Source organism: Lycorma delicatula, chromosome 10 (genome assembly GCF_047948215.1).
Source record: "Lycorma delicatula isolate Av1 chromosome 10, ASM4794821v1, whole genome shotgun sequence".
In the NCBI taxonomy this organism is placed as follows: Eukaryota; Metazoa; Arthropoda; class Insecta; order Hemiptera; family Fulgoridae; genus Lycorma; species Lycorma delicatula.
This window is the reverse complement of record NC_134464.1, coordinates 43494279-43508600: the sequence shown is the minus strand read 5'-3', so window position 1 is coordinate 43508600 and position 14322 is coordinate 43494279. Positions and strand designations below refer to the sequence as shown.

Genomic DNA, 14322 nt, shown 5'->3' with positions numbered 1-14322 from the left:
GTATCGTACATAAAAATAGAAGAAAATTAAATTTTCATCATTCCAGTTGGCAGTGAAGTTGTGTTCATGTTTGTGGTTGTTAGGGTTTATTTGTACTAATTTTTAAGTTTTTATTTGTTTTTTGATGTAATCGTATAAATATGTACTGACTGTTGATGCAAGATTCCATGAAAGTTGACTTTTGGTTTTAGGTTTTTCTGTTTCTGTGTTGGTGGTTAATTTGTTGTTTGAGGTTAATTGGCACAGTGGTCAGTAGGTTGATAAATTATTTGAATTTTCAAAAAAATTATAAAAATAGAATATACCATTTCCTTGATTGGTATATTAAATTGTTGTTTAATAAATAGAAATTAAGTTTCTAATAATACTAACTACAGGATAGGTGAAAATATTAATGTTGCACTACTAGCTAAAGAAACTTAACATTATTGAAAGTATAAATTCTGAAATAAAATTTCAGTATGTAATTAAAAAAAAAATGTAGTGTAGTTGAAAAGTTCTTAAATTATGATGTTTAATAAAGTAAATAAATAATTTCTTACGTTCCAAGTTGACAGTATATTGCACTAGATCCGTTTATTGTTCCAGAACATTCCTTATTTGCTTCACAAACATATTTCTGCATGCAGCTGTCATCAGTTGTCTTCATTGTCCTTACATATCCCTATTATTAAAAATTTATATATTAATGATTGCACATAAGATAGTTATGTTACAAATTATTATTTTTTTAAAAATTAATTTCTCTAAATGTGAAATATAAAGTTTTATTTATTTATTTATTTTTTGACAACATACCCAGAGATTTATTAATATATATTTTACCTAAATGGATGTCATTACAATGATATTAATTTGAATATAAGCAATATAAAAATTGATTTGTATATTACTTATAATAAACAATATTTCTGTTTAATTGTTTTTTTTCTTCCACTTTTTTTTAAATGTAATACTTCTGAGGATCTTTTTTGTGAAAATTTAATTAAAAATTATGTTAATCAAAAATATTAAAGATATTGTAGTGATATGTTTATAATCTTATATCTTTGTGAAAATATTAAGTGTGAGAGAAAATCTTTATTCATACTGTCCTGCTACTATGGAATTTGTTAATTTGTCCATGTATGTATTATTCTTAATAATATTTCTATTGCTAATGTGTTCTTTGCAGTCTGTTCAACTAGTGAACAATAAGCAATACCACAGCACAATGAAATCAATATGTCATGTAAATGAGGTATAGTCTTGTACAGATTCAGGCCATCATTACTCTGATGTGTGGTTAAATTGCATTAGTAATTTAACTACTTTTTATTTTTTAATATAAATATTATTGAAAATCAAGGCTGCGAAGGTAATATGGACTGAAATTTGCCTCAAACTACCAGGTCCTATATATAATCTAGATGTTTCATTTCTTATTATTAATATTTGATAAATATATGATTTATATTGTACGAAATATATAATACTATTACATTTTTAATATTATAATATTAACTTGCACCCAGTTTTTATCGAAGGAATTTATTTTTAACATATGGTATACTTTAATATAATACTTGTTAAAATGTGATGAAATTACCTTCAAGAGCGTTAATCCAGCTACAGCGGCTTCAGATACGGAATCTTTTTTACCAATAGATCTAGCTGCAATTGATCTGTGACTAAATGATGTTTTAAGGGCATCCAACAAGTTTACAACAATATTTATAAACTGAAACATAATAAATTAATTTCATTAATATAACTAAATTTATTTTAAAACAAAATATTAACATAAAAGTATTTGACTACATTTTTATTTAATCGATTGTTTTTATAATAAATTATAAAATTATAAGAGATTATCACAGTATTAACAAGGAACGTTCAGTAAGTAATGAGACAAATTGATGTAAAGAAAAAACTATTATTCAATGACAATGAAACGTATACTACTTTTCAGCATAGTCTCCAGCAACATTTAGACGCTTGTCCCACTGTTCTGTGAGTTTCTGATTCACACAGTGTAGAAGTCTTTAGTTAGCTGTTTGAACCGTTCATGTACCGCTTTTTTGATCGCTTCATTGTTGCCATGTAAAAAGTCTTTGAGAGGGCCGTTCAAATGAAAATCCGATGGAGTGAGGTCTAGGCTGTAAGGAGGATGTGGCAACACCTTGCAATCCACTTCTCATGCATTTCTGTCGTTCTGTGAGCGATGTGGGCTCGTCATGCAAGAGAATCACACCTTTTGAGAGAACGCTCTGACATTTTTGCCTTAACGTGGGTCTCATTTTCTGTTGGAGCATGTTAGAATAGTATACGCTGTTGGCAGTACGTTTTTCTTCTAAATAGTCACTAAAAATTGGGCCTTGTGACTCGCAGAAGCCTATCATCATCACTTTACTGGCTGACATGTGAGTTTTGAATATTTTTTGGTGGGTGAATCCAAATATTTCCATTCAAATCTTTGTCATTGACATTCAGACTTGAAATGGTGTATCCACATTTTATCATAGATAATTATTCGATTTAGAAAGTCATTACCTTCCGCTTCAAACCATTCTGTGAACTCAGAATAAATGCAAATATGGGTTGGGTGTCTTTAGGGGCTTGAGTAAACTGTAGAACCAATCTCGAACATGCTTTGCAATAATTCAACATATCATGAATGATTGAATGCACAGTTCCAATACTAATATTACACAAACTAGCAATTTGGGAAATTTTGACTCGCCTATCTTCACAAATAAGATCATTTATGTGATTTTGCAGTGCAGTAGTAGAAACTTCAACTGGTCTTCCAGAGCTATGGAGATCAGTCACAGTTGTTCTGCCTGAATTAAACTGTTCCATCCACTAATACATATTACTGTGGTTTAAACACTTTTCACTATACTGTTTCAACATTCTTGAGTAAATTTCCACCGGTTTCACACCTGATAGCAGAAATCTTATCACTGAATGTGCTCTTCCAGCGTACACATTTTAAGCAAAGCTGACACTCGGAAATCAACAAAAGAAGTTATGCTTATATTAATTATGATTGAACAGTTGATTAAATCTGTTCCCATGGTTGCCAGCTTGATTCTCAAAAAGTTTCATTGTCATTGAATGAACAGTTTTTCTGAGACAAACATCAGTTTGTCTCATTAATTATTGAACACCTCTTGTATTATTTTTTTAACCAACCAAAACACTAAGTTTAATTTTTTTTTGGTTTATTTTAAAGTTATTTATTTCTTGATAATTTTCTTATTTCGATGTTCTCTAAGCTCATAATATCCCAGCAGGAGTGAGTGAACTGTTTTTCATTACTTAAAAATTTGTAAAAGTTAATCTAATATATTATTACTGATTTTTTTAAGGCATAATATTTTTTCTACATTAACCACTTCAAAAATGAAGAAGTCACCTGTAAAGCAAATATTTCTGCTTATTGTAGCAGAACTAAATTCAGAATGTCAAACTAAATAAATGGAAATGAAATGTAGTACTGGAAATTTTTGTAAATGTGTATCATATTATTCAAGTAGATTAGGCTTTAACCTTTATCACAGTCGGTTCCTGACTTACATTAGTTTGGAAATTAAAAAATTTAGTTTGGTTAATACAAGATGTGTTGCTTGTGGAATTTTAATATTATGTGATAAAACTTAGCATCAATTTGTTTGATTCTTGAAATTGGAAAGTGCTGCAATGTTATCTATCTAATCTCAGGCCAGACTAAGTTATCTATTTTTATTATAAACGGCTAATTTTCTGTTCTGTATTCTATATGTTTGTATTGTTAAGTTTTATTTTAAAACATTCAAACCGTATAAAACTCACAACTTCTTTAAATAAAAGTTATTAAAGTAAAAAAGATCTCAACTTTTAAACATCTTTTTTCCAAAGCAACTAGTGTGTCAAAAGATAAATATAACTTTTATTTTGATCATTACAGAATAATAAACTATATAGATCACATCATGAATCAGTAGATATGCTATTTCATGTATAAAAAAGGAACTGTCCTTGCGTTGCTTTGATTGATCAATAGATAATACTGTGGTTAAAACCTTGATCAGAACAGCATCACAGAATACAGTGTTAATTATAGATAAAAAAAAGATGTGGTTAAGTCCATGATAATTGTTTGAAATATAAATTTTTGAAATAATGTTAAGGTAAATAAATTAAGATACTAGAAATACAAAAAATAATACAATTCATTTTTTAAGATTAATATTGTGATTCAACATAAGTTAAATAGTTTTAAAAATTTTTTAATTAGTAAATTTCTCAGAAATTTAATGACATAATTAAATTCAATGATATATTAGTTTTTATTAGTAAATTTTCTATGAAATAATAAAATTGTTTTGAACTTATATAAAATATATCTTGAGCAAAATCTTATAAAATGTAATCTATGTGATGATTTTGAGTATGCCTTACAATCAGTAAGGTATGCTATTCATGTTCTGCTGCTCGTAATCATCATTATTTAAAAAAGTGTTTCTGAAAATGATATTCTTTGAGAAATTTTATTTTGGTAGAACTATCAGAATTTAATAAGACGAATCAGGGCAACATTTTTTCCAGATTATGTTTTGACCAGGACTTGATCTTATTTAAAAATGTTTGAGTATCTTGCCCTTTTCTCTTTCCTTAAATCATCACAACATCAGGAATTCCTGTATCTATCTCTTCCATTCCTATCATCAGCTAACCTCTTAATCTCAACCACTGATGCTCTCTTGCTCACAGACTCCTTAACCTGCTTTTTGTACGTATACATTGGTCGTCCCCTTGGGAAAATCCCTCCAGCACTTATTTTCATATACTGTTTAATCTTTCTTATCATCGACCATCCTTATCATATATCCAAAACATCCCAACTGCCTTGCAGACAACCTTTCTCTGATTTTTATTCCAACTTCTCTTCTAATCCAACACTTGTGACTGGCACTGTCGTGTAGAATTTTACTTGATGATCTTCAGTGATATTTCATTTTTAGTGTTATTTTTGTAATATTTGTGGACCTGCTTTCATTACTACACAAAAAAATAAGTTCAATTATTATGAATTTTTTTTTTAGAATTTTCTTTCTTCTTGTCCCTAAAAATAAAACTGGCTGGTTAGTTAATGTAGTAGTTATCACACTAGCCTCTTGATCATCTGGTCTTTGGTTCAACTCCCAGTGTAGCAATAATCTGGCATTTCATTTATCATATCTTTGTCATTAATTTATTACATAGAAGCATGTTATAATAATAAAAATAAAATAAATGTTATATTGTAATTTTAAAAAAAATCTATAAAATATTAAGATAATATTTCAGTACAACAAATTTATAAGTGGTAAAAAAAATTGTTAGTGTATGGTACTATAATTTTAGAATTTTTACATACATAAGTGCTTGTATATTCACAAAATAACTTTTGTTTAATCGGTTGAAATATTTAGTTTTTGATAATAATTTCTGTAACTTCTGTAAGTAACGATTTTAATATATGACATTGCAATCTTTTTATAGAAAGGAAAAACAAAAAATAAAGGTATTAATGTACTTGCCTACATTAATTATAATATAATTCAGTAGGTTTAATAATGTTACTAATCAATATTACATAATCAAATATTACTAATATGTAGGCCTCTAAACTTAAATCTACTTAATTATTTTAATATAATTTGTTATTAACAAAATGATGTTCTCAATGGTTAACTTGTTTACAATAATATTTTGCTTTCATACTAATGTGTAAAACTGCATGGACATAATGTTGGTTTTTTGTGTTTTTTTCTTTTTTTGTGCACTCTATTTTAATACTATAACAATTTGAAGTTGCCGAGTTACTTATCACCAGCTTTTAAAACAGAATCCCTTGATGAATATTGTTAATATGAAATTAATACTAAATACTTACTTTATGTAGAAATATTTACGTGAAAAATTGTTTTGTTATTAATTTAGTTGTTTATTTTAAAATACATTGCGTATCTTACCTCGCCAGCCTGTTTGGCCATGGTTGCTACTTGGTCCGGGTCTTTCGTCCCCAGCACAGCAGATAGTACAGCAGCCAGGATTCCCTATATATAATAGCAGTGCAATGTGCTTGTGAACCGTATACCATACATACCACCTTATACAAATTAACCATTAATTCAACTACTATCCCGTTTTACCATCTACTTTTCAATCCCATTTTATACATTTTAATACATACAGATGTTTATTGAATGTCAATTTAGTTGATTTTACATTGTATTTAGGAGATGTGGATTATATGAAAAAAGTTGTTTAACTGATGTTAAGTTCAATATGAAAGTATGCATCAGGAGTACCCAAAAATGACTGAAATTGTAAACAAAAAAAAAAGATAATTTCTATTAGTTTTACTTGCTGAAGTCTCATTCAAAGTGCTTTCCATATTACTTCATGCATTCATCCCATTCTTTTTTTCCATTGCTGTTAATATTTTTACAATGCCTCAAGATGAAATGTTATTTATGACCTGTTGCAATTTTTCTTTCATTTCATCCATGTTATAATAACACTTTGTTTTGAGATCTATTTTTATGTGGGGAAAGAAAAAGTCACACAGAGCAAGGCGGTGGGGAGTGAGGGACAGTAATAATAGCCATTTTGTTTTTCAATAAACACTGTTCAACTTGAAAAGCAATATGGCAGGGATATTCTCATAGTACAGAAACCTGCACCATGTCATCTGACATATCTGGGCTCAACACATCAAGGTAGAAATGCTGATTCTCAACGTCTGTCCAGGAGGAATGAATTCTTTATGAATGGTCCCGTTTTGATAAAAGACCAAATCTAGTTATATTACCTAGTCTCATTCCTTGTTGCAACTTTTGAGAAAAACTCTTGGGTCATTTAGAAGTAATCCTTCAAATCATAACGCACATTAACAGAATCTTTTTTTTGTCTTATAAGCAACTGAAATACAATTTTGCAGTAACTTGTTTCATACATCTTCAGTTAAAATTTGGCAGCATGAACTCCAAGACACATTGGTCAATTCAGAAATGTCTTCAGTTACCCAGCTGTGATCTTTGTAAATTGTTATTCCATACATCAAAATTTTGTCATTTGTGATTGTGGAAGGTCAATCAGATCATTGTTAGTTTTCAAATGATATCCCCCCCCCGTCTTAAATGTGAAAACCTTCACCCGTAATTTACTTTTAAAGCTTCCTTTTTAAAAGTATTTTGAAATATCACCATTGTTTAGCAATACTAAGGAGTAAGCAATTAATTTTGATTCAGCTCATTTTATCTAAATTTTGATTAAAATTTATCTAAAGCAAAATGAAAGAAAAAATCAATTTATTTTTTTTTAACAGGCACAATTTTGTTTTTTAAAATCAACCATAACAAAATTGCAAAACACTGAGAAAAAATAAATATAGAATACTTTACAAACATCACTGAGCAACACTCCTAGGGAGACGAGCAGAATTCTTTTGTCTTGATTTATATAATATGATAGCCTTCAATTATGTCTATATTGCTCTCAGATACAAATTCTCATTATTTTTGGATACTCCCTCTTCGTGTTATTTACATATACTGAAAATAATAGTACATTTTTTATGGCATTGTTTTAAGTGACATCAACTACCATGGTCATTAGCCAATTAAACATGCAAACGTACATAGTGAAACTGTACCCGTGTTTTAACTATGGGATATTTATGGAAATTGGGTCATTAAACATGACCTTGGCCATTGATATCTTAATTAACTTCACACTTTCAATTTTGCTGTGTTTTGACCATTCAGTTGTTAGAAAAAACATCAGGTTATATTAAGATTAAGCACTTTACTGTCTTGTCCAGGACTTAGTAGTAATATATATTTTGGTAATGTACTTCTGTATATTTTTAGTTAGGGTTGTTTTTGTTTTATAACTTAAAATTAGTAATGCACTTATCCTTAAATTTTAGTTTTTAAAAAAAATTCTGATTTATTTGACTTTTATGATATCTGTTCAGTTTTGAATGATGTATTAAGAATAATGTGCTTATTATGTTTTTAATATATAAACTTTACGGCCATATTATAACATTCAAAGAACATTCTGTATGATCCAATACCCATTTTACCAAAATACAATAATTACCCAATACCTTGTAATTTATACTAGTTCTACTAATAAAAATAACACTACTTCAAATAAAAGTATTATTTTTTCTATTTACGAGTATTATTCTTTTTTTAACTACCATACAATATTGAATCGATAATTATTTTAATATATTCAGTTATTAAGGTATCTTAATCCATTAAATTATTCTGTAATAATTGAAGAAGTAATGTAACTTACAATTTAACAAAATACATATTGTACGCTATCGTTTTTTACCACATGTAACAAAGGAATTAGGAGAGGATTTATGTTTAATAATAGGTGTTCTTTACACTCCACATGTATATAAACATGTACATAGTTGATTTTATGTTTTATTTTTGTATTACTTCTTTTTTTTGTGTGTTATGTACGAGTATTTTTACATTTTTATGTTCCACAAACAACCTCTTTGTTTTGTTTTCCTTTTGCATTAATATGTTAGTGATAATAATTCTTTTTAAATTGCTTTAGCCATATTATTTTTTGGAATTTCTAACAAAATTAACAGCTTTAGTTACATTTTTCAGTGGCATCCATTTTTTAAATTTATTCAGGCAATAACATTTTTGATTATAAAAAGAAAGTAATCTTTTTAAAAGATATTACTTCTACCTACATCACCTCTGTCTGTATGTATGCATTTATATATATATAAATATATATTTATCTAATACCATTAGATAAAGAGGAAGAGGGTTTGTTTGTTCAGCATAAACATAAAAACTACCAGATCTATCACTACTAAATTCTTACCCATGTTTCTTGGCATAACTGAGAAGGTTCTTAGATAGGGTTATATATTTCATCTCAAAAAATCTAAAAAATATTTATATATGAATAAATGTAGTAGGGGAGATTTGCCAGTTGAAGCACAAACTTTAGTGAATTGTTAACTGTGAGTGTCTTATCACTGTGTGAGCTGGATTTGAGCTTATTGATTATGAACATGTAAAAGCAAATTTCTAGATTTTTGAGTTTCATTCCGAGTTTCAGTGGTTAAAATTGAGTTTTGAATATTTTTGAAAACATTAATAGATTTAATATAATTATTTTATTTGTCATTTGTATTTTAAATTAATAATTTCAGTATGATTTGTGAATTTTTGTTTTTTTTTATGCCCCATTTATGATTTTTGTATTGTATTATTATTACCAACCTGCCACTGGTTTATTTTTTAAAATTGTATTAAAACTTTTTAAATCAAGTTTTTTTTTTTTAATGTTTTAAAATTTATTTATTATAGTCGTATTACAAATTGCCATTATTTAGTGGTCAAATTTTTATGTTATACTTTTATTCTGAAAAATTGTGATTGTTTTAATAATAAGTACTAATGGAAAAAACATATTTTAGTTACAAGTGACAAACATTATGGTACATAAATGCTGAATTACATGATTTTCAATTATTAATATTATTCTTAATAATTTATTATTAATATTATTCTTAATATTAATATTCTTATTAATATTATTCTAAATGTGTTTAGATTAATATAATTGAAATGTGTGTAAATATTAATGTAATGTAATGGAGAGATGGTTAGCACTAGCAAAGTTTCATCTTTAATTAATTTATCTGCAGTTGATTAATTTTACATGTATTATTTCTGAATGTATTCCCTTTCAGATCCTCCCTCAAAAAAAATTATAATTGGGATTAGAAATCAGATTATGTAACCAGCTATAGCTCACAAGAAATTACTTCCCCGGAGAATGGACTTTGTATCGTTCTGGTAACTTTATACGTTCAGTTTATATTTACTGATGTACTAGCTAAAATAGAGTTTACGTGATAAAAGTATTAATATATCTATACTACATACTAATCAAATATTATTATTAATAATAAAGATGTAGTAAAGTTTAAAGTAAACCTGAATAACTCTGGAATAATTGTTACTCTCTTATTGACTTATAAATGAATTTGGTATACCAAAACTCTATTAATAACAAATAATGTATACGTGTAGTAGTTCTTTGAATTTTCCCATTAAAAAATAAACAGCTTGAAAAGGATATTCATTATATTTGAATAAATTAAAATTTCAGTTTGATTTAATATTGTATGGTTTTTTTTAAATGTATATATTTTTCTGTAGCATATGCTCCAGTTGTTGTAAAAATAAACAAAATATAAGATTTTATCTACTAGCAAACTGTAAAAGCAAAGCAAGACAGTGTGCATTTTAAGAAAGATTTAATTAAAAATAAATAAATTATGTGTATAGTTTTCGTATCATATGTATACCGGGTGACTCAAAAAGAACAAATTTAAACGCATATAAAAATGTATTTAGATATCTTAAAGATTTGGTTGAGGTCTCATTTCATAGTAAAATACATCAAATTTTGACTCATGTATTTTATTAGTACCGAATTTGGCCAGCAGTGTTGTTAATGCAACCGTAAATGGTTTCATTTATCTGGACTTGCTTCTAAATTCTCTAATTCCTCAGTTAGACGATGATGACCAATATGGACGCCATTACTATCAGCAAGACAAAGCACCACCTCACTACTGCCTAGAAGTCAAAGATTTTCTTGATATTCGATTCTCAGGTTGGTGGATCAGTCGTGAAGGTCCAGTTGCACAACCACCTTGCTCCGTAGATTTGACCCCTCTAGAATTTTTCTTGTAGAAGTTTCGTTAAAGATCACGTTTATGTACCACTTTTGCCTGCTGATCTTGTTGAGCTAAGACATCAAATTAACACTGCAGCTGCGGAGGTAACGCTCGACTTGCTGGCTACAGTCTGGAATGAAATCGACTTAGGTGGGATGTAATTCTCATTACAAATGGAAGCTACATTGAACAAAAGTGAATTTGGGTGATAAACTTGATGTGTTTTTCTACAAAGTGAGACCGCAACTGTATCTTTAAGTTATCTCAATAAATTTTTATGTGCTTTCAAAGTTGTGAAGTCCTTTTTGAATCACTCTGTATTTTGTAATTAATATATTTAGAGTTGTCTATAAATATTTATAACTAATAATCATGCCTAGAAGCATTTACACATGCACACACACTCATAATTTCACAACAGTTTTCATACTCTTATATTCTTATATAGGATATTTTTAACCAACTGCATATTTTCATCGAGCAAAACTTTTAACACGCCTAGTAATTTTAAATAAGTAAAATTAAAACTTCCCAAAAAAAGTTTTCTATATAATAGTTGGTTTATAATTTTTTAAATGTATGTATTTTAAATCTTTGCCAAATTAAAGGTTAATAAGTTGTGTTGGTAGTTCTTTTTAATTTCATAAAGAATTCTGTTAGTCAAAATTTAAAAAGATTAGAAAAATATCATTTACTTATTGGGTTTTTAAGTTAGTTCTACATTTTTAAAAAGTTTACTTAAAAAAAAAAAAATGTTTGTTAGCTGTAAATGTATGTCCTTCTGAATAGTTACTAGATCATTGGTTGTAATCAAATTAAAAATAAGGTTTTCAGAGAAAGAATGAAGATGCTAGATTTAGTTTTGAATGAAATTGAAAAAAAAATGAAGTGGTGAGTTTTGATTGATGAACCATTAGATTTTGGGAAATATAGGTGATAGCCTAGTTATGGTTGAGGACTCTAGGAATCTGATGTAAAAAAATAAAGATGTGTATGGCATTTCAGATTATAGTAAATGACATATATAGTTGTGTAAAACCGTCAAAAAAACATGTTAATTTTAATACTTGAGTGAATTTTTCTGAATGTATTCATTTTGTTTGACAATTTCATAAATTACTTTTCAATCATTTTATTTTTATTAGTTATTTACAAAATCTATTTCTTACATACATTTTTCACACATTTTGATTTACTCTCAAAGTATTTTATTAAATATTTATTTCTATGAAGAATCAAAATCAACAATTTTTTATTTTTAGTATGTATTAATTTTACTTGAACAGAAAGATTATGAATATATTTAGTATTTCCAAAAAAAATTTCTTAACACTTCTGTATGTGGTTTAAAAAATTATTTTAAAGCAAAATGGTCGATAATTTTATTTTTCCAGCTATAGCAATTTATTCTGCTGCAGTTGTAACGGGAAAATATATAGATTGATAAAAAAATAGATGTTTTTTGAATTTAGTGTCTTGAAATATTAAAATATAAGAAATTTTAACAAAAATTTTTTTAATAAATTGTAGGAAAAAAATTTATTCCAATGTTGCCAATTCCAAAAAAATCCATTTTTGTCAAATGTTCGTATGTATGTGCCGTGTATTTGGTTTTAACTCTGGACCCCTTTGACCAATTTCAAACTTGTAGACAGGTACTATCTCTGGGCAGGAAAGAATTTATTAAATTTTTGTAAAAATTAGAAAAAGGGGTGGAGGTATTTTGGCCAAAATAAAATCTGAAATTTACTGGGGGGGACTTCAGCAAAAAATGTTTCTTACAAAATTTGAAGTTTTTTTATCAAGATCATAAATGACCAATACTTTTTATTTAATATTCATCCCCTCCCCAAAAAATGGCTGTATATTTTTAGCTATAATTTGCTTCAGAAAAGAAGTTAATGGGAGATCTTTCCATCTGTATTTTCTACATCAATAGGCTTAAACACCACTGTAAAAGATTTTTGCACATCACATTCCAATTGTCTGTGGTAACAAAAATAGTTTTTTAATTATTAAAAATTTATTTTAAATCTAAATCCATCTCACAAGTTACCCATTGCATTTAAAATGTAAAATCTTAATTTTTTTATAGTCCTTGTATTTGAATATTTTTTTGTAAAAAAAAAAAAAATAGCCAAAAATTCTCTCCACTTCTTAAAAAATTACAAATTTTTTTATTTAGAATTAGCACTGTATCTTAGTATTTTTTAGTTTATTTTTTTTTTTATTTATTATCACCACTTAGGTATTATTTTCCTAAAAATTAATTTTACCCATATGCTTCCCCTTGAGTACAGGAGCCCTCAAAATGATTTTTTTTTTGCAATTTTTAATACATTTAATTAAACAATAAAATCACTGAAATAACCTTATGGGGAGCTCCCAAATTTTTACAGTATTTTTTATAAAAATGTGGAAAAAAAGAATTCATATTTTTGGTTATTGTTTTTCAGTAAAAATGAATTATTTTATCATAAAGATGCAAGTTGAATATAAAACGATTGAACTGAAAAAATGGATTTAATAACTTGATCAACATAGCCGGGAAAGTTATGTAATTCATTGCCACATTTTTTTATAGGAATTAGCACCTTATACACTATTTTGTAAAATTTGGGTTTTAAACACATTTATTCTATCTATGTTTTAATAATTTAAACTTAGAGAACATTCTAAAGCATGTTCTTTGAACAAACTATAAGCTTTCCTGTATATTTTTTTCTTTGTTTGATATTCATGTTTATTAGATTTTGATTTTTCTATGTTTAACTTTATGGACTGTTATTCATTGACCATTTCAGAAATTACATCATGTAACCCAGAAGTTACATCATCAGATAAGAAATAATATCAAGTAGGGATACAATACCTCCTCAGATTTTATATGAGGAGTAAAGCAAATACTTTGAATTCCTTGTAATACTACATAACTAATTTCTTTATTATAGACAATGTCTTTTGAGTACAGTTGAAAGTTCCTTTTTAGGTTCATTATTTTCACAACTTACATGAGTAACTAGCCGAGAGATTTAAAGTTTATTTATAAATTGTTATATGATGTTTTCAACTTCTAACAATATAAAGTATTATAACAGATGCTATTGTCGTACAACATTACTCAGTTGCAGATGTATGATAACAATAAAAGAACCAAGTAAATAAAGATCATTAATTAAAAGTATTACATTCTACTATTATTAGAGAACTTCAAATATCAAATTGTGATAATATGTTATTCAGATAATGAAATGCTGGGTAAAACTTTATTATCACCAGAAAGTCTTTCGATCCTTTTATAGAATCAAAATATATTTTATTTAATTTGACAATTTATTAGACATTTTAAAATCGTTATATAAGGGGAGTTACATCCATGAACTACTTGATAAATTAATTTTTCTTTATTTTTCATAATGTAATAAAATTGAATCTTATATTTTGTCTCTACTAGAGGTTTCTGGAGTTTTCCGTGTGATAACTTCCACTTCCCGCACAATTTCAGGTTAACCAAGTCTATTCCTTTAGGAACATTGTACCTTTGATGGATATTTAATTTCTGGGGAAAA

General features: G+C 27.3%; 2 protein-coding genes across 3 annotated transcripts in view; one reads left to right on the top strand and one right to left on the bottom strand.

Annotated features, from left to right (window-relative positions):
- The window catches only part of LOC142331504 (uncharacterized), a 517182-nt gene that overhangs the window by 160544 nt on the left and 342316 nt on the right, over window positions 1-14322 (top strand). The gene's annotated exons all lie outside the window — the stretch shown is intronic.
- LOC142331609 (uncharacterized) overlaps window positions 1-14322 on the bottom strand; it is a 74024-nt gene that overhangs the window by 1892 nt on the left and 57810 nt on the right. Inside the window, exons 5-7 of the mRNA XM_075377631.1 lie at window positions 5982-6065; window positions 1589-1720; window positions 543-664 (exon numbers count right to left, since the gene is read on the bottom strand). Of these exons, the coding sequence (XP_075233746.1) occupies window positions 543-664; window positions 1589-1720; window positions 5982-6065 (338 nt within the window). The remainder of the gene's footprint in view (window positions 1-542; window positions 665-1588; window positions 1721-5981; window positions 6066-14322) is intronic.